At 42.7% G+C, this 21,471-nt stretch overlaps 1 protein-coding gene across 5 annotated transcripts in view; it reads left to right on the top strand.

The window, feature by feature from the left end:
- The window catches only part of pde4ba (phosphodiesterase 4B, cAMP-specific a), a 197,560-nt gene extending 186,748 nt beyond the window's left edge, over positions 1-10,812 (top strand). For all 5 annotated transcript variants that reach the window (XM_060830384.1, XM_060830386.1, XM_060830387.1 and 2 more), the window contains 2 exons: positions 6,109-6,291; positions 7,207-10,812. In XM_060830384.1, coding sequence (XP_060686367.1) covers positions 6,109-6,291; positions 7,207-7,596 — 573 coding nt within the window. In that variant the 3' untranslated portion in view covers positions 7,597-10,812. The remainder of the gene's footprint in view (positions 1-6,108; positions 6,292-7,206) is intronic.
- Positions 10,813-21,471: the final 10,659 nt, after the last annotated feature.

The following is a 21,471-nucleotide window of genomic DNA, read 5'->3' on the forward strand; positions in this document are numbered from 1 at the left end:
AACTTCCCAAATATTGATTGGAAGCTCTTTAGATCAAGTAGATTGGATGGGGCGGTGTTTGTGCAATGTGTCCAGGAAGCTTTTCTAACTCAGTATGTAGATTGTCCCAGAGGGGAGGCTATATTGGATTTGGTACTTGGTAACGAACCGGGACAAGTGATGGGCTTGTTAGTGGGTGAGCATTTTGGTGATGGTTACCACAATTCTGTGACTTTCACCTTGGTTATGGAGAGAGGTAGGTGCATGCAAAAGGGTAGGTTTTACAATTGGGGGAAGGAAGACAGGATTTGAGGAGCATAAATTGGGAGCACAGGCTGTCAGGGAAGGATATTGTTGAAATGTGGAGCTTTTTCAAGGAACAGATATGACGTGTCTTTGATATGTATGTACCTGTCAGGCAGGAAAGAGATGGTCATGTGAGGGAACCTTGGTTGACGAGGGAGGTTGAATGTCTTGTAAGGAGGAAGAAGGAGGCTTACATAAGGTTGAGGAAACAAGGTTCAGACAGAGCGTTGGAGGGATACAGGATAGCCAGGAGGGAGCTGAAGAAAGGGATAAGGAGAGCTAAGAGAAGGCATGAAAAATCTTTGGCAGGTAGGATCAAGGATAACCCCAAGGCCAACTATGCGTATGTGAGAAACATGAGAATGACGAGAACGAGGGTAGGTCTGATCAAGGACAGTAATGGGAAACTATGTCTTGAGTCGGAAGAGATAGGAAAGGTCTTGAATAAGTACTTTTCTTCAATACTTGCAGATGAGAGGGACCGTATTGTTGAAGAGGGGAGTATGAAACGGACTGGTAAGCTAGAGGAGATACTTGTTAGGAAGGAAAATGTGTTGGGCATTTTGAAAAACTTGAGGATAGACAAGTCCCCCGGGCCTGACGGGATCTATCCTAGGATTATGTGGGAAGCAAGAGAGGAAATTGCAGAACCGTTGGCAATGATCTTTTCGTCTTCACTGTCGATGGGGGTGGTGCCAGGGGACTGGAGAGTAGCGAATGTTATGCCCCTGTTCAAAAAAGGGAATAGGATAACTCTGGGAATTACAGGCCAGTTAGTCTTTCTTCGGTGGTAGGCAAAGTAATGGAAAGGGTACTGAGGGATAGGATTTATGAGTATCTGGAAGGACACTGCTTGATTAGGGATAGCCAGCACGGATTTGTAAGGGTTAGGTCTTGCCTTACAAGTCTTATTGAATTCTTTGAGGAGGTGACCAAGCATGTGGATGAGGGTAGAGCAGTGGATGTAGTGTACATGGATTTTAATAAGGCATTTGATAAGGTAGGCTTATGCGGAAAGTCAGGAGGCATGGGATAGTGGGAAGTTTGACCAGTTGGATAGAGAACTGGCGAACCAGTCGAAGTCAGAGAATGGTGGTAGTTGGTAAATATTCAGCCTGGAGCCCAGTTACAAGTGGAGTTCCGCAGGGATCAGTTCTGGATCCTCTCCTGTTTATAATTTTTATTAATGACTTGGAAGATGGAGTCGAAGGGTGGGTCAGTAAATTTGCAGACCATATGAGGATTGGTGGAGTTGTGAATAGTGAGGAGGGCTGTTGTCGGCTGCAAAGGGACTTAGATATGATGCAGAGCTGGGCTGAGGAGTGGCAGATGGAGTTCAACCCTGTCAAGTGTGAGGGTGTCCATTTTGGAAGGACAAATAAGAATGCGGAATACAGGGTTAACGGTAGGGTTCTTAGTAAGGTGGAGGAGCAGAGGGATCTTGGGGTCTATGTTCATAGATCTTTGAAAGTTGCCACTCAGGTGGATAGAGCTTGTAAGAAGGCCTATGGTGTATTAGCATTCATTAGTAGAGGGATTGAATTCAAGAGTCGTAAGGTGATGTTGCAGCTGTATAGGATTTTAGTAAGGCCACATTTGGAGTACTGTGTGCAGTTGTGGTCGCCTCATTTTAGGAAAGATGTGGAAGCTTTGGAGCTGGTGCAGAGGAGATTTACCAGATGTTGCCTGGAATGGAGAATAGGTCGTACGAGGATAGGTTGAGTGTGCTAGGCCTTTTCTCATTGGCACAGCAAAGATGAGGGGTGACTTGATAGAGGTTTTTAAGATGATCAGGGGAATAGATAGAGTAGAGAGTCAGAGACATTTTCCCCAGGTACAACAGAGTGTTACAAGGGGACATAAATTTAAGGTGAAGGATGGAAGGTATGGGGGGATGTCAGCGGTAGGTTATTTACCCAGAGAGTGAGGGGGTATGGAATGCGCTGCCTGTGGGAGTGGCAGAGTCAGAATCATTGGTGACCTTTAAATGGCAATTGAATAGGTACATGGATACGTGCTTAAGCTAGGACAAATGTTCGGCACAACATCGTGGGCCGAAGGGCCTGTTCTGAGCTGTATTGTTCTATGTGGACAGGCTTACATCTCTGTAAGCCAGATTTGGCTGCTCGGAAGTGATGCATGTGAACATACAAATCGCAAGCAAAAATAGGCCATTCAGCTCCATCATTTGACAAGATCTAAGCTGATCTGATTGTGACCTCAACTCCACTCTCCTGCCTACTCTCAGTACCCTTTTGACAACCTTGTTAATCAAGATCGATCTCTGCCTTAAAAATATTCAACGATCTTGCCTCCACCAGTCTTTGAGTAATAAGTTCTACAGACTTATGACCCTCTCAGGAAAAAGAGAAATTCTCTTCATCTCCATTTTGAAGGGGGGTCACTTTATGTGCTTCCCAACCCCCCCCCCACCCCCCCATTTCAGGTTTCTGCCATGTGGGGAAACATCCTTTTAGCATCTACCATATTAATTCCCTCAGAATTTTGCATTTTTCAGTAAGATCCCCTCTTACTCTTCTGAGCTCTCATGGGTACAGGCCAACCCTGTCTCATAATACCTTTAGTAGTGTGAGCCTTCTCTCAATTGCTCTTCATTAAATTAAGTCCTTTCTCAAATAAGGCAATGAGAACTATAAACAGCACAGTAGAAATGGTCTGACCAACCCTCTGTGCTACTTTGCCAAAATATTTCTACTTTTATAGTCCAAATGCTTTTCAATTGCTGTACCGGAACATTAAGCTCAGACATCTTCCATGCTCCATGCAATTTGGGCTACACTACCCAGTGTCAATCATGACATGGCATGGATCAACACATATGAAACAAGATAAAGCACTTGCTACTCACTCCAAAATCCAACAAGTATACTTCACTTGCTGCATGCCTCTTACAGGTTTCATGGAAACAAACCTGTCCAGCTGTGGTATGATACACCTCTGAAGTAGCTAAGCCTTCAACCTAGATCTCTGGGTTCAAATGTCAATTATTACTGCACCACAAGAGCCCTTAGCAAAGTCAGCATAGTCTCATGGATCACTGCGTTATTTTCTCATCCAAGAGAGACAGCTGGTGGTCATTTTACCTAACGGTCACAATGTCTTGCATGAGGGGCAAGATGAGAAGGACAGTCCTTCATGGCAACCTCAACTAGTGCAGGAATTGAAGCTGTTCTACTTCTAATGCAAATCAGCCATCAGCAATGAGAAAAGGCCGACACTACCAAAGGTATTATGAGGGATAATGAGACAGGATTGGCCTGTACCCATTAGAGCTCAGAAGAGTAAGAGGGGATCTTACTAAAAAATAGCTACTAACACTTGTTGCACATCTGTTTTATGCACTTGAGAATCAAAAGGCAAATATTCCTTACTCATGGAGAATAAAACTGGCAAGTGGCATTCATTCTGGTGAGCAGACCTTTTAAAGAGTATGCAAAGGAACTTTGCTTGCTATTGGGAAATTTGTGTTGAGAGTCTGTTGCTGGGAAAGCACAACAGGTCAGGCAGCATCCAAGGAGCAGGAGAATCAATGTTTTGGGCATAAGCCCTTCAGGAATTAGGCTCGTGGGCTGGAGCTGAGAAATACATAGGAGGGGGGTGGGCTTTGGGGGAAGGTAGCTGAGAAAGTGATAGGTGGATGAAGGTGAGGGAGAAGTGATGGACAGGTCTGGAGGGCGGTGCTGATTTAGAGGCTTGGGACTGGGATAATATGGGGAACGGGGAGGGGGGGGGAAATGAGAGAGGAAATGAGAGAGCTGGTGAAATCCACATTTTATCCCGTGTGGTTGCAGGGTCCCGAGGCAGAATATGTGGCGTTCTTCCTCCGGGTGTCAGGTGGTAATGGTTTTGCGGTGGAGGTGGTCCAGGGTCTGCATGTCCTTGACGAAGTGGGATGGGGAGTTGAAGTGATCTTTCTTGCGGATTGATTCAGAGAACATCTCTGGGACATCTGCACCCACCAACCTCACTGTCCCATGACTGAATACTTCAACTCCCCATCCCACTCCGTCAAGGACATGCAGGTCCTGGGCCGCCTCCATTGTCAAACTGTTACCACCCGACACCCGGAGGAGGATCACCTCATATTCTGCCATGGGATCCTGCAACCACACGGGATAAATGCGGAAATAAGCAGTTTCTTCATTTCCTCTCTTCCTCCCCCCCCCCCCCCCCCCCCCCCCCCCGCCTTATATTATCCCAGTCCCAAGCCTTCAAATCAGCACCACCCTCCGGACAGATCCATCACTCCCCCCGATCTATCCCCTTCGCCTTCACTTTCATCCACTTATCGCTTTCTCAGCAACCTCCACCCAGTCCCACCCCCTCCCATTTATCTCTCAGCCCTGGCTAACAAGCCTCATTCCTGATGAAGGGCTTATGCCCAACACGTTGATTCTTCTGCTCCTCAATTGCTGCCTGACTTGCTGTGCTTTCCCAGCAACACACTCTCGACTCTGATCTCCCATCTACAGTCTCCACTTTCTCCATCTTGTTGGGAAATTTGATCCATCTTTAAAGTTCCAAGGACTTGATTGTGAAAGTTCCTCTCCAAGATTCAGACATTTTGCCTGTTGTGCCATTAGGTTCCTCCTCTAGTTTGATTTCTGCTCCCAGGAACAGAACAAATTCCACCCTTTGTATTGTACTATGCACATGACTGATTACATTTACATAAATGAACTGTCCTACTTTTCCATGAGCATCCCAACATTTGGAATCAGTGGTGTAAAATTCACAATCCGACAAAAGAAGTTGATTTGTTTCTCTTGAAGGAAACCATAACATAATCTCCTCTGGCATTTCGCTAGGTCAGACTTTAAATCCTGGAGCTTTAAGCAGTTGGAAGATAAACGTTTCAGTCAGTTGTGATGGAAATTGCCATTTTTATATGCTCTGCCTCTGAAATGGAAATTGAAACCAGAATAACAGGAAAGTGAAAAGTATAATGCTTTTTGTAATTTCTGGTTCCTGTCCAACTAGAGTCAGATGGCATTGTCTTGGGTAATAGGGGAGAGAGAATGGTTGAGAAATTTTCAAGGATGAACAAGGGAGGTGAGCACTGATGGTAATGGCTAATCATAGTTTTGGGGCAAAAAAAGGGCTGATCACTGTCGGGCAGGTGAGGGACAGGAGTCTGACTCCTGTCAGAGTATGTGGGTGGACCTACTGTGAGGGGTTTGGGTTGGGGTAATCACCATCTGTGAGTGGTTCACACTAAACAAATAAGTGCCATTTGTGGGATAATGAATAATTGAAGGCCTTGGGGCATTTAAACTTTACAGAATAAAGCATCTACTGCCTTAAAAAAAATGTAGTTTTGAATTCCCTTGACTACTGTGTATTAGGAGGAGCGGTTGGATTCAGGTACATACCATGGTCCTATATCTGCCTGGAATAGATGTGTGAAATGTAGAGCTCACCTTGGTGAGTGCTGTTCCTCACAAACGGAAGCCTTTATCTCTCCCCTTTTACTCCACACCAAACATGATGTGGTTTAAATCGGAATGTACTGACAGTAGTTCAGGAATTTCCTGTGTCATATTTGGAAGCCTAAGAAGCCAACATGTTTCCTAATTTCTCTGCTCATGCCTGGGGTGAGTCAATGCTAGGAGTACCTTTTGTACACAAGGGAACATCCCAATGATTTGGGACAAAATCAAAATTTAAGGTTTGCTGCTCTCATTGACATGATAGTTCAATAGTCTAGGGAAGTCTGCCTAGATTGAGGGTGTAATTTTGAGGTAGGTCTGTGATCTTTTATTTTGGAAGAGTCTAAATAATCTTCCAAATTATTGGTTCCAGGTTCTTCGCAATATGGTGCACTGTGCTGACCTGAGCAATCCCACAAAATCCCTAGAGCTGTATAGGCAATGGACAGATCGAATTATGGATGAATTCTTTCACCAGGGAGACAAAGAACGGGAACGAGGCATGGAAATCAGTCCAATGTGCGACAAACATACAGCCATAGTTGAAAAATCCCAGGTAGATGATAACTACTTTATTTGTCGAGTAAAAAGTTCATATATTTTGTGGACAGTTTTATCATGAGCATAACCTCTTTTGCTTTTGTACTATATGGCACTGTTTATAAAGCAAAGGGATCCCTTTCCTATTTTAACCTGTCATTTTCATAGATTTGTGTGCATAAATCCCCAGGTCTGTGTGTAACTGCATTCTTTATTTATTATTTTATTATTTAAATTGCCTGTTCACTCTTTTTCAAAATGCATCACTTCACATTTTTCCTCTTTGCATTTCCTGTTTTATATTTCTGCCAATTTCATGTGTCTTTCATCCTGTAGTTTGCTATAATCTAGCATTTCAAGTTTTGCGATATTTGAGAAGTTTGATGTTATGCCCTGTGTACATATGTCCAAGTCATTAATATGGATCAGAAAGAACAGGGGTCCATGTTGATCCTTTGGCCCATTTGGTGCACATTTCCCTTTAGGCTGATGAATAACTGTCCAACACTAACCTCTGTATTCTGTTATATAGTGAGGAACTTGGATAGGTTTACTGATTTATAAAAAAAAAATGTACCTGCCTTTTATCTCCAGCATTTGTTCTTAATATTTTATCATCTGTCCATTAGATTGTAAACTGTACTTCAGGATCCTTTGCTCATTCTTACAAAGAATGCTTTTGTTTGACAATGTTCTGATAGTCGATTCTTGCTGAACCAATAAGCTAGCCTTTTCCCTTTAATACTTATGGATCTGTATTCCACTGTTTTAAATGCAATTCATTTAATTACATTGAAATATTTTGGTTATACATTATAAAAAAAAATCTGTAGTTATACTCCAATTCTGTGCTTTGGAATATTTATACATTGTTTCTTGAGAAGATATGGGATTAATGTTAATTTAATTATATACTGATATTTTTGCCTAGGTTGGATTCATTGACTACATTGCACATCCTTTGTGGGAAACATGGGCTGACCTTGTTCATCCTGATGCTCAGGATATATTAGACACATTGGAGGACAACAGGAATTGGTATCAGAGCATGATTCCCCAGAGCCCATCCCCTTCCCCAGATGAACAAGAAAAAGAAGGTCAATACTCCACTGAAAAATTCCAGTTTGAGCTCACACTGGAAGAAGATGAAGATTCAGAAGGGACTGAGAAAGAGGAAATGAGTCCGGGAGAAGAGGACAGTAGTTGTCAGAGTTGTGAAACAAAGATATTTGTTGCACTGGAACCAGAAAGCCAGGAGATTGAGGTGGAAGAGACACAAGCAGACCCCCTAACTGAAGACACCTCACCTGTTGATACGTAACTATTTTACGAAGTGGACATTTAGTTATTGTCACGTGCACAAATAATCTCTAGGGGAAAAACCTATGATGTTGGTTTTAAACCCAAGGTTTTGCAATTGAAAGTTTACCATTCTGGTTCAGATGATCAACTAACCTTGACGGCAAGATTGGAGGACCAAAGGTAGATGAAACATTTGAAAGTACTGTATTGAAGTATTGGCTTAATTGCAAGCCATGCTTATTTGAAGCTGGTGGACAAAAACCGTCTAAAATTTAATTGGGGATGAGCATGCACATGGATGACACAAAACTGAGAGATTTCATACTGCAAGACACTGAAACTGTATGACAGTCTCAATAATACAAATTAGCTTTTTATGTAGGAAACTGTTCTTTGTTCATTAAATTATGTCTTAGGACTGTGTGCCTTTTGAAAAATGTTTTTGTCCTTCCAAAAGTGTTTTATTTATTTGAACACAATTTACTAAAATCCTAACAAAGTTTTTTCTACACATAAAGAACAGTACATGAACAAATCCATTTATAATTCTTTTGAAAATTAAGAGAAATTAAAACTAAGTCTTCCGGTTCCCTTCATAGTATGGCAATATATGCTTTTGAAAATTTATTCTTTGGTGCATCTTTGCTTTGAAAGTAAAAATGGACTAACTATCCATAGCCTATTTTAAAAAACGTCCCAAAAAGATTTTCAACCGTATGAACATTTTTTGTTTTATACCTAGCTTTTTAAAAATTGGTATTTTGGGAGATTTTGAGTACCTACTTATTACAGACTGCCACAGTCCTGCTTATAGGTGGAAAGACACATTAACATTGGGTTAGATTATATTTTTATTATTAAGCAATGTGAAAACAAATTTCAGTCCCAAATCATTACACGTTCAGTTGTTGAAAGTATAAAGGTGATAAATTGACTGCGTTCAGTAGGTTTGAACATGGCATCTCACCTCTGCGATATAAGCTTAAATCTACTTCAGACTTATGTTGAAAGTTTCCCCTTTGCTGGTTCCAAAGTTATACGAATTTAGCACAATCTCAATCGTGCCATTGAAAATTATCTTCATATCCAGTGTTTTGCATTTAAGTTGGCAAATTCACACTGTAAAGTGACCTTAATGGCTGCTTTGGGAAGTGAAAAGATTTTCAAGATCACATAGGTGAAAAATACCTGTCATCCATAATGAATAATAATAAAAACTGACTTGTTCATCATACTTAACTTTTAAACTAGTGCAGTTAGGGTTGTCCTTCTGAGGGAGTGGTTGAGGCTTGCTATTGACACAAAGTCAAGGATGTTTTCCTGTTTTACACCAGATTTAATGAAAATACTCGATGCCTGAAATAGGGTAGTGTTATATTTCTGTGAATTGAAATCCCTATTTGACAAACAAAAAAAAAGTGAAATAGTACTAGAGATGAAATACTGACTCTGTCTTCTATATCAATGACATTCGAATGACATTCAATTACTGAGATACTAGTTTGCATTATTTTTATCTCTCTTCCTTAATTATCTACTGGAAACATTCAGCAATGGCATTTAAGTGTTGCCATGACAATCTCCAGCTTTGCATAATGGATAAATCATTGTGAGCTGGAATTTTCCCTGTGTAAAGACATTGGTGTTCATAAACAATTTTATAATTTCAGTGTAACCTCTCAACTATTGGATTCCAGCTTAATGATTGGCATAAAGTGTCTTAATTCATTCAGAAGAGGGTTTCTTGTTTTTCTAAATCATGAATGCATGCTGGAAAGTTCATCATTAATAATACTGATTAACTGTAGGTATTAATAAAGAGAAACAAATCATTCTTGTAATTTTGATCTAAGTATCACAATCGATGCTGATCATTATCATGTGGAAGGGGAAATATGGAGATTTTCATTTTCCTTCCACTCTTCAAAATGAAATTCACAGGATGAGAGTAGTCTATAGCTCTTTGGTTGTGTACATTTTTATGACTGTACTTTTGAAACAGACTGATATGAATGAACACAGTGGTAGGCATCATTATTAAAAACAGAAATTGCTGGATGTGCTCAGCAGTTTTGACAGCATCTTTGGAGAGAGAAGCAGAGCTAATAGATGAAAATTCTGATGAAAAGTCATCAACTTGAATTGGTAACTCTGTCTCTTCACAGATGCTGCCAGACTTACCAAGTATCTCCAACATTTTCTGTTTTATTCAGGTCCCCAGCATGCCCAGTCTTTTACTTCTGTAACCATTAATGTTAGACATAATCATTGGTATTCTCTTCAAAAGGAATTCATTCCTCTGAATATTCGCATAATTCAAGGCCATGAGTTGGCTTGCCAGTATTTCACTGAAATTCCTTGTTCCTCTAACAACTAGCGCCACTGCCCATTGTTTCTATTTGTTGTTATCACCTAAGAAAGTAATGTATAGGTGCCAGCTACAGTTTTAGAACATGAAACATGACCACAAGAGTTTATTTGGGAGACACTAGTAAGCATTTAAGTATATCATGTAAGGCTATGAGGCTATTTATTTGATTGCACCTATCTTTTTAATTTATGCTTAAATTCAGTTTATGTCATCAGTGTGCCATCCTTTGTACAACACTGCTAATTACATTCTTAGAGCATGTCCATTTCTATTTAGAGCCATGTATTTATATCATGTACATATTGTAATGTTTATTGTAAATTATTAATTTATGCATTAACATTGCCGGTAAAGTGGTGGTGTTACTGTGTAGGAAATTCAAGGTGAGAGTTCTCATCATCTTGCCATTGTTTTTTTAATTATTGTGTAATATAGTATAACCTGAACAGTCGTGATAAAGAGACATATGGAACCCAGAAATTAAAAATATTTGTGTCAAGTTTTTTTTCAGTTATCTAAACTAGTCCACCACAGGTTACAATCTAAAATTATTTAATGTGCAACTGTGAAGCAATGTCTGGGATAACTGTTAGGAACTTAAAGCTGCAAAACAATAAAATAATTCCTGTCTGATGTCAGTATCTTGTAAACTGCATATAAGCTTTTGGTCCAAATTGTGTTAAAAATGGTTTAGCAGATTGGAACGTCTGCATGAGCAATGGGTTTATATGTCTGTTAAACATTGCAATGTTTCGGTTGGCAATTTCCTTAATGTTTTCTCAGTCTCACACAATGTATGGTATAGTATTGTATATTGTGTTCAGAAACCTTTTAAGAAATTTTTATATGAAGTGATTAAACAAAAGCATGGATATATTTTATGTTCCTTCAATTTTATTGAATTTTGAAAGTTATTAAATAGCACCGTTGGTGCTTTTGCACCCCATAAGTCCAGTGCTATGGATTTTCATTATTTTTCCAAATACTAAGGCTTTTTAATTTTTTTTCCAACCTTCTCCTGTTATAATGTCGTTGCCTTGTGTGGAGGGTTGTGATTCAATGAGAATTTGCATCACTCTAATGGCACATACAAGTCATTGTTCATGTGGAACCTGCACAGTAAGTATTTGCTATGGATGTAACATAGCTAATTCAAAACCTGATTTCCACAGTCACATTATAGCATGTGTCACTGGGAAGTGATCAGGAGCAGGAAAGCTGGCCAATTTTGACCGTACTTTAATCCAAGATGTTATTAATGACATTTGTAAATTTTCTTAAAGACTTATTAAGACAGGGTAATCAAGCAGAGACTAAAAACTGAAACTTGTAGTTGTTGCCAGGGCCTTGGTTCGATGCAATGGATTTACCAACTTAACTGATGGGAAAGCCTGTTCACAACTCAGGAATAGTCATCCTCGTTTGTTTTTCTCTACAGTTACCTGTTCCTGAAGCTGACATAACATGAAGACAAAACAAAATTCTGTGATTTGAGGGGCTGCTGTGCTAGATTCAAAGAGACACTAATGCAAAATTTGCTAGCCCAGATTGGTAGGGGAAAGGAAAGTGCCTGTGAGCAGTAACATACTTCTGGTAATACCAACTGAGATAATAGTTAAAAATATGCCTTAGTCTCAAGATAGTCCACACATTAGGCCATTCAATAGGATCATGACTGATGCCACATTCCTCACGTGATTTCCCTGCCACTTTCCTGTAACCCTTGATTCCCCTACTGATCAAGAATCTATCTTGGCCTTAAATTTGCACAAGGGCCTCATGATTCTCTGTGGCAAGAAGTTTTAAAGACTCTTGAATAAATGCCTCCTCATTTCAGTCTTAAATTAGTGTCCCTTTATTCTGAGGTTATAGAGTCGTAGAGATGTACAGCATGGACACAGACCCTTCAGTCCAACTCATTTATGCTGACCAGATATCTTAACACAATCTAGCCCCATCTGCCAGCACGTGGGCCATATCGGTCTAAACCCTTCCTACTCATATACCCACCCAGATGCCTTTTAAATGTTGCAATTGTACCAGCCTCCACCACTTCCTCTGGCAGCCCATTCCATATATGTACCACCCTCTGCATGAAAATGTTGCCCCTTGGATCTGTTTTATATCTTTTCCCCTCTCACCCTAAGCCTATGCCCTCTAGTTCTGGACTCCACCCCAACCCCCCTCATGATTTTATAAATCTATATAAGGTCCACCCCACGTCCAGCGAAAAACAGCCCCAGCCGATTCACCCTCTCCCTATAGCTCAAATCCTCCAACCCTGGCAACATCCTTGTAAATCTTTTCACAACCCTTTCAAGTTTCAGAACATCCACCTGATAGGAAGGAGACAAGAATTGCATGCAATATTCCTAAAGTGGCCAAACCAATGTCCTGTAAAGCCGCATCATGACCTCCCAACTCCTGTACTCTATACTCTGACCAGTAAAGGAAAGCATAACCAACGCCTTCTTCATTATCCTATGTATCTGTGACTCTACTTTCAAGGATCTCTGAACCTGCACTCCAAGATCTCTTTGTTCAGCAACACTCCCTTGTTGATTTATAATAATGCATAAAAGTGTGGAATGAGAAATGGCTGCTTGCCATATTTTACCTCTTCTTCCAGTATTACTTTCTTTATTATTTCACAAGAAGTGGACATCAGTGCCTAGGCCAGAATTTATCTCTTCCCTAATTGCCCTTGAGACGGTGGTAGTGCGCCAGTTCATGTTGTGTATGTGTACACACACTTGTTTGGGAGCTCCAGAAAGTTGCCCCTGCAACAATGGAGCGACATAATTCCAAGTCAGGATCGTCTGGAACATGGATTTGAAAGTGATAGTGTTTCAATGTGCCTACTACCCTTATCCTTCCAAATGGTTAAAGTTGCAAGTTTAGAAAGTGCTGACAAGAGGTGCTTTGGTGAACAGCTGAAATGTGCCTTTTACGTGGTAGACACACCACTCTCCCTATGAATCAGAGAAGAAGTGAATATTAAAAATGGAGTTTTTAAATTCATTCATAGAATGAGGCCATCGCTGGCTAAGCCAGCATTTATTACCTGTCCCAAATTGCCTAGAGGACAACTAGATTAGATTAGATTAGATTACTTACAGTGTGGAAACAGGCCCTTCAGTCCAACAAGTGCACACCGACCTTCCGAAGCGCAACCCACCCATACCCCTACACCTAACACTATGGGCAATTTAGCATGGCCAACTCACCTGACCTGCACATCTTTGGACTGTGGGAGGAAACCGGAGCACCCAGAGGAAACCCACGCAGACACAGGGAGAATGTACAAACTCCACACAGTCAGTCGCCTGAGTCGGGAATTGAACTCAGGTCTCTGGCGCTGTGAGGCAGCAGTGCTAACCACTGTGCCACCGTGCTGCCCTGATCAACAACTAAGGGTGTTGATCTGGAGTCACATGTAGGACAACCAATAAGAATGGCAGTTTTTTTCCCTAAAGGGTGTTAGTGAACCAGATGGGTTTTTACATCAAACGACAATGGATTTATGATCGTCAGTAGGCTCTTAATTTTACGTTTTTTTAATTCAATTCAAATTCCAACATCTGCACTGGGATTCAAACCCATGTCTCCAGAGCATTACCTGGGTCTCTGGATAAATAGTCCAGTGATAATACCACGAGGCAGTCACCTCCCCTCTCACACCAATCAAAATATAGCCCAATTTGCATTCTTAGATGGTACCAAACATAGTCTCAGGAAAACATCAACATAACTTATTCTTAACAATGAGAATTTAAGTTTTACATTTACACATTATTCAATACTGCGTGTTGGTTCCCATGCACCTTTCCCACAGTCCCAGCAGCCCAGGAAACCACTGTGTGCCATTGAGCATTTGATCCTCTTTGTCTACGTTCATCCCAATAAATTTTACTTCTGTTAGAAACCAGGCACTTTTCCAGCATCCTTTTATAGGAGGTTATTGACACAGCATTAACTGCTTTTGCTGGACATTTGGTTCACGTATAAACAACCTAGGGGAGCTAAATTTCTACAAATGAGCTCTGTGTACGGAATACTGAGATAGCAGAAGAGTTTTAAGAGAGGAGATAAAGATCCATAAAAAGGAATGTTGTAATATATCAGAAATAAAAGTGAGTAAAACATCATCAATTCTGCAGGAAAACAGTAAGTGCCACATAACTTGTGCACTTATCTGAATAGGATATGATCTCTGTTTTACTGAAAAAAGCCGGATGTTATCCTCTGACTTTGTACAACTTAGCAGTTCTAGTTCAGATTCGGAGGTCAGTCATTCATTCTTTTAAACTTCAATGAGACACAAGGCCTTGATAGCAACCCTCAGATCTCCATTCTAATTCTAGCCTCTTGTGCATCCCTGATTTTAATCACTGTACCATTGCTGGCCATGTCTTCAGCTGCCTGCAGCCTAAGTGTGTGTTGAGGTCTCTGGAATTGTGAAATACTCACTCATTTGACTGTCAGTTTTTAAAGAACTGATTGGCAGGAGAACCCATGTGTTATCTCACCTTTGGGGCTGGTGTGTTGGTCACATCCTAACACGCATGCCTCCCAATTAGGAAGTAAATACTGAAAATCTTAAGATTATGTTATTTGCTAAGTGTTTAGGATTAGTATTTTATTTGAAAACAATCATGAAAAACTTGTTTTATGAATATACAGTTCTATCAAGAGGGGTATGATACAAGGAGGTTGGAGTTATGCTTCAGCTGTAAAGCGCTCTGGTTGGATCATATCTGCAGAATAAATCTAATAAACTATTTTCTCTTCTGATTGCTGTATTTTCTGTTATTAATATACAAGCACACCAAAGTCCCTCTGCCAACATTTCCAGTCTTCCACGACACAAAAATATTCTGATATTTTACTTTTTCTACCAAAGTAGACAATTTCAAATTCAACACTTTGCTTCATCTGGTATGTTGTTACTCAATTCATGCTGACGAAGTTAGAAAGCCACAAAAGAATAAGTTCCATTTTTACTTCTTTTTCATGACATATTGAGAACTCAAGGGTTGAACATTCCACTGCAGTATCGATTGATGCTTGTCCTCTTACAGAATGAAACAGGATATCACAGCAGGGGGCTGGCTGACTCCCAGAGAACAGAATCCTCTGGAGTCATACATGTGGGTTTTACTTGCAGCCTCAGGCAAAGGTGTTTGTCCTCCCTGGACAAGACTGATCGCCTTGGCTATAACCTTATTAACTGCCTCCTGTTCCGATTATCATGCTTCCCCTACCTGTTAACATGGGCATTTGAATCCAACAATGAGAACAAAGTCCTTCTGTCTCAATCTCTATCCATCGACATATGATTATGAAGAATACGATAAGCAGTCCCTGTAAATCATTCACTAGTCATCATAAGAAATTGGCAATCATCGAGCATTGTAAAATTACCTGTTTTAATCAATGTTACGGCAATTGACCATGTGACTTGTCGGCCCCTATTATTCCTACAAGATATCCTGCCTTTGTGTGTAGAGCAGAGATTTGTTGAGAAGTACCACCACAAGTAGGCTACACGACTCCTTTGGTGTCACGATGAATCTCTCACCAGCTCTCTGATAATAAAGCACCTGCCGTTGTACTGAAACTTGTGCCATCTGGATTTGTGAAAAAATTACTCCAACATTTGGTGCTGTGACTCAGACCTCAACATAGGGAATGTCTCATGGGGCTGAGTGACAGGAAAATCTGAATTGAGCAGAACCAAGCTGTAAGGGCACCACAAGGTATTTTACCCCAGACTGCTCTTTGTGTTCAGCCAGACGATCTGTCCCTCGTCCTGTGGAACCGGTACCTTGAAGAGGTTGCATGAACCAACCAGACCCGGCTTGTAAGGTAAGAAAGATTGACCAGTTGTTCTAAACTGCTGCGGAGTGACGTTGGCTACTCTGTATTGTGCGAGTTCAGGTTTGGGAAATGCCTCTCTTGAATCTGGCCAGTGGAAATTAATATAAAATATATATACATAGCAAAGGTATATATATATATATATATATAGAGAGAGAGAGAGAGAGAGCTTGGTAAATTTCTCGCCCCACAGTATTAGTACAGCCAGTGGAAATTTGTTCATATTAGAGCAAAGAGGTATAATGGAACAATCATTTGATGTGGATGGGAAGGGGATCCCCCTTCAAAGCATGTGTAAATATTTACCTGATTACAAAAAGGACATGGAGAAAGTAAGTGCAGCGCTGCACAAACGGCTAGGGGACAAAATTTGGCCTCTGGGGGGACCTTGAGATGTGGGTGCCTGTGAGCAAGCAGTGAACCTGATTTGGAAGAAAAACTGGTAAAAGGTGGAAATCCATTCTTAAGGATGGAAAGTGAGGGCTGACAACAATTGGCAGGATGCCTTACTAGCTAGCTGGAGAAATGCTGCTTATGACAGGGAAATAGAGGTGTTAACAACGGATGGGACTCCCAAGAATTGGGAGACGCTGAAGGCTGAATGTGCATGGGTGGATAGTAAATAAAAAAGGGAACAGGACAGACAGTGCGAAAAGGCCAAAGCTGGGGAAGATAAACTAGAGGGATTAAAGCAACAGTGCTGCAAGGAGAAGGTGAGCACTTCTTGGGATCCTAAGCTCAGGTCTGGCATACCGACCCTGTTTGAGGAGGGAGGGAATGACACGGAGATGAAGGAAGAATGGGGATGCTATCCCAGTGCGTCAAAACCATCTGAAACACCCCTGACCCCCTACCCACCGCCATTCCCGAGTCCCGAGAGATCCTGTATAGCTGACCAGGTTAAAATGCACTCTGGGAAATCAGAGGCAACCTTTGCACCATCTCCACGTCAACCCCAAAATTATGTTCTGCATCAAGCAGCTACCGAACCCCAAGGCAGAAGAAGAAGAGTAGCCACCAACTATCGGGGTTTATGTCCTGTGGAAATCCCAAGAGATGATCGTGAAAATGAATCAGGTGCCAGATCATAAAGGCAAGCTGCCACCATTCGTCCTGTGCGTCCAGCGCACCATCCACATATGTAATGCAACACCCCGGGATCTGTTTGCCCTTTGTTGCATGGTCTTGTCACCAGAAGAAATTACTAAGTGGCAGGAACAGATAGGTGAGAGTGACAGAAAGAGCCCTGTCCACACTTATGAGGACTTAAGCGACTGATTCAAAGAGGACACTCAAGTGAACCAAATTATCCAGCGATCAGAGCTTGCCCTGTTATAACTTATCAACGTTAGTAAAGTCCTAGACTGCAGACCCAAGGTTGGAGAGTCCAGGGAGGACTCCTGGGACAGATTTGTTGCTTGGTATAGGACCTTTGCTGGGGATCAACTTTTTAACTCTGGGAAGGACTTGCCATTGTTTAATTCAATAGTTCAACAAGGTGTCCCCTCAAGTCTAGCTGGCATTATATGCACGAATAACATGGACTGGTCTGAAAACACCAGGTCCCAGATGAGAAGAGCCCTTCTTTATTACTGGGAAGGCCAGAATGACCGCAAACCATACTCTAAAACCCACCCAAAAACAGAGTTCATTCAGCTGTCCCACAATCACAACCCACCCCTGGGCAGTACTACCAAATTTCAGGGAAAGCTGGATACACCCTAGGCACAATCTCTCCCCCAGATATTGGTCCAGCTATATTCACCAAATCTCCTTTCCCTATGGGGACCTTGGAGAAGGGAACAGGAGTGTCCCCTGATGTACCTTGGACAAAGGGGAGACATGGTCGATACCCAGTGAGTCAGCTAGGCCAGTGTTTCAACTGTGGGAAACACGGTTACTGGAAGGCCGAATGCCCTTTTCACCTGGCACCTGACAGCCCATGTCCAGATTTGCCACCCCTGGACCCCTTTCACCTCTAACAATCCATTCAGCTGATTTCCAAAAGGGAACCTTCCAGTCATCAGCATGTCGCAGCCCCCTCCCTCCACCACCCCCCCCACACCCCACCCCCAGCAGGAGCCCAACATTACCTTACAGCTAGCTGGAACTCCAATCCTATTAATGATTGATACGGTGCAACCAATTCCACCCTCAATCAGGAAGTTGTGAGGGGTAAGGGATTGCAACTGTCAGGTGAGACCGTGACCCTTGTAAGGTTTGAAGGAACAAGCAGCGTATATCCTAAAACCGTTCTGCTGAACGCTCGTTCTGCGGCTGAGCCTGCTCGATTTCCTTCACAGTGACAGTTAAAATCAGCCGGAACTTGGCAGGGAGGGATCTGCTTTGCCCCCTAGGAATCGAGATCACCTGTGCAGATGACGGCATAACAGTGGACTACAGGGCCACATGCAATATCCTCAGTTTGCCGTCCCCGATGGTGGGGGCTCAACATTGAATGCATTTCCATCGCACCGCTGTTCCCAACACTGGACCCCCATGCGACAGTTTTCTATGACTCCACTGGATGCTCCACAGCCAGTATTACACTCCATTTGAGGGCATGGAGTTCTCCGTTTCGGTTGTCAGTGAGGTTGAAGGTCAGGATGGCTCTGCATATCTTGTTCAGATCACACAGTACCTGTGGCAGCAAACAGGGCTGGTAGTCCCACACATCACTCGAACCGTTGGCCCACAGAAGAAACCCAAAGACATGGGCCACCTTGTCTACACCCTGACAACTCACTTGCGACACCAGGGGACTGTGGTAACACTTCACAGAGAGCCATTTGAAATGCTGGGAATCCCCACAGCAGAAGGCGGGCATCCTGACCTGCCACACAGCATCTGTAAACCCAACCAGGGACATTGAACCCCAGTTGTGGGCTGCGTCTAACCACGAAGTTGGCTATACCCTTTGTTCTCCGGTGCAAATAAAATTAAAAGCCAACCAGTGTCTGCCTTCATTCCTACAGTATCCCATTAAACCAGAAGCAGAACAATGAATCCCGGACCCTCATTAACTCTTTCCTGGCACAGGGTATTCTGGCTTTGTGCAAATCACCTTGCAACACCCCGATCTTTCCGGTTCCCAAACCAGGCCGATGGGACTGGAGACTAGTGCAGGATCTGAGGAAGATCAATGAGATCATGGCACTCTTATACCCTCTTGTCCTGAACCCTCTACCATATTAAGCTGCATACCCACCAATGCCTGCATTTTTACCATCATTGACTGACAACAAGAATTCTTTTCCGTCCTGCTACATCCTGAATCTCAATATTTATTTGCCTTCATCAACAGAGCCAGCAGTATACCTGGACCTACCTGCCCCAGGGTTTGTTCACTCCCCAACTCTATTCTCACAAACCCTCCACAGTCAGTTACAGACCTTGGATTTTCCACAAGGATCAACAATTGTCCATTATGTAGACGACCTGCTTGTTGCCAGTAGCAGCCTGTCTAACTGCGAGAGCGACATCTCAGTACTGCTGAATTTTTTACACTCCCTTGGGTATGTGATTCTGCCCCATAAGGTAAAGCACTGTCAACAAGAAGTAAAGTTTTTGGGACTTCTCCTCTCTGGAGGGGAACAGAAATTGACAGAAGAATGTATTTGACCCCACTGCCTACGAACCCTAAACAGAGGCGAGCCTTCCTTGGACTTGTAAATTTCTGTAGGCAATGGATTCCAAACGTCACCCTCTGCATTCGCCTACTGACTCCACTGGCATCAAACAATGCCCCTCCCCGCCCCCCAGCTTCACCTTTACAGCTGAGCAACTGATGGCCTTCACAGAATTGAAGAACAGCCTTCTACAAGCCCCAGCCCAAGGCCAACCCCTGTACGATCAACCGTTCCAACTGTATGTCACCATTAAGGATGGATGTGCCACAGCTTTCCTGACCCAAACTCACACTGACAGGAAACGGCTGGTGACATACTGTTCAACCAAACTGGACCAAGTAGCAGCCGGCTCCCGTCCTGCTCACAGGTACTTCCTGCCCTATGTGTCCTTGTATCAGCTGCCTCAAACATCACCCTACACCAGCCGGTGGGGGTTCTAACCACACACTCCGTTGTCGACCTCCTCACCTCCTGGGAGACTCAACATTTAACACAGGCATAGACCAGAACAAATACGAAGCAGCCCCACCCAACCAACCCACTACTGACCTCCTCTCATTGCACCACCCGGAATCTGGCAACTTTCCTGATGGAACCCCCCCACAGTCATCTCCTGGACATGACTGCCTGCTACAGAATCACCTTTTCATCTCTGCTTGTGACGATTTAGCTGATCTACCCCTTGAATGTGTGGACTTGACTTTTTACGTGGATGCATCTCTTTTATTTCACCCACAGGTCAGCGATACGCAATCGCTACGGATTCGTGCAGGCTTTGAAACTCCACTGTCAGCACAGAAAGCTGAATTGTTTGTCCTCACTTGGGCTTACATCCTAGCAGAAGGGAGTTCGGCCAATGTTTATACTGACTCTCATTATGCCTTTGGCGTTGCCCATGATTACAGTGCCCTGGTAGAACATAGGGGATATTTAACCCCCACAGCGCAACCCATTAGTAAAAATGTTTCTGTGCATAATCTCTTACAGGCCTTACGGTTACCATCCAGCCTAGCGGTGATCAAATGCTCAGCCCTCACTGGTGCTGCTGACAGAATCTCCAAGGGCAATGCATAAGCAGATGCTGCCGCCAAGTAGGCAGCCTTTAACCTCACTTTCCTGGTGCCATTGGGTTCCCAGCAACACAGAGTCACAAAAAGAATAAGGGCAGAAATGCCAGGCCTAGGTGAGATACATCATTTACAGAGGACGCCCCTACAGAGAAGCACAGACTTTGGGTCACATATAGGTGCACCCTTGATGCTCATACCAAACTGTGAATGACCCCCGCCGGACAGGTCAGTGTTCCTTCTTGGCTTTTGCCAATCCTGGTAGATTATATACATAACTGTACACACCTAGGCAAGGAGGGAATGGTCAGCACTTTGTTACAGACCTGGTGGCATGCTAACTTACAGAAAACAGCTGAGAAACGAGCATAAACATGCTTTATCTGTGAAAAGAAAAATGCTGGAAAGGGAATACCTTGCAGTTCTGCGGCTACCCCTTGCCTGGTGGGCCTTTCAATTGTTTACAACTAGACTTTATAGAGCTACCAGAGTACAATGTTATAAGTATTGTTTGGTAAAAGTAGATGTCTTCATCAAATGGATTGAGGCAATCCCAACAACAGACAACATGGCTGTAACAAAGGCAAAACTACTATTGCAGGAAATAATTCTCTGCTATGGACTCCCAGACACAATAAGCTCAGACAATGGGCCACACTTCATGGCTAAAATTAACCAAGGATTTGCAGGAACTAGTGATAAAACAACAATTCTGCTGTACCCACCACCCAAAAATGGCTGGAATGTGGAACAAGCAGATGGTACCCTAAAAACAAAGCTGGCAAAGCTAAAACAGAAACAGGCCTAAGTTGGTTGAAGGTCCTACCCTTGGCCCTGTTCCACATGAGGGTTACCCTTTCAAGCAAAACTGGTCTGTCTCCTGCTGAAGTGGGTTATGGGAAGTCCATGAGGACCTCATGGACCCTGAGCTAGTCTGATCCCCACTC

Source organism: Hemiscyllium ocellatum, chromosome 9 (genome assembly GCF_020745735.1).
Source record: "Hemiscyllium ocellatum isolate sHemOce1 chromosome 9, sHemOce1.pat.X.cur, whole genome shotgun sequence".
Classification (NCBI taxonomy): domain Eukaryota; kingdom Metazoa; phylum Chordata; class Chondrichthyes; order Orectolobiformes; family Hemiscylliidae; genus Hemiscyllium; species Hemiscyllium ocellatum.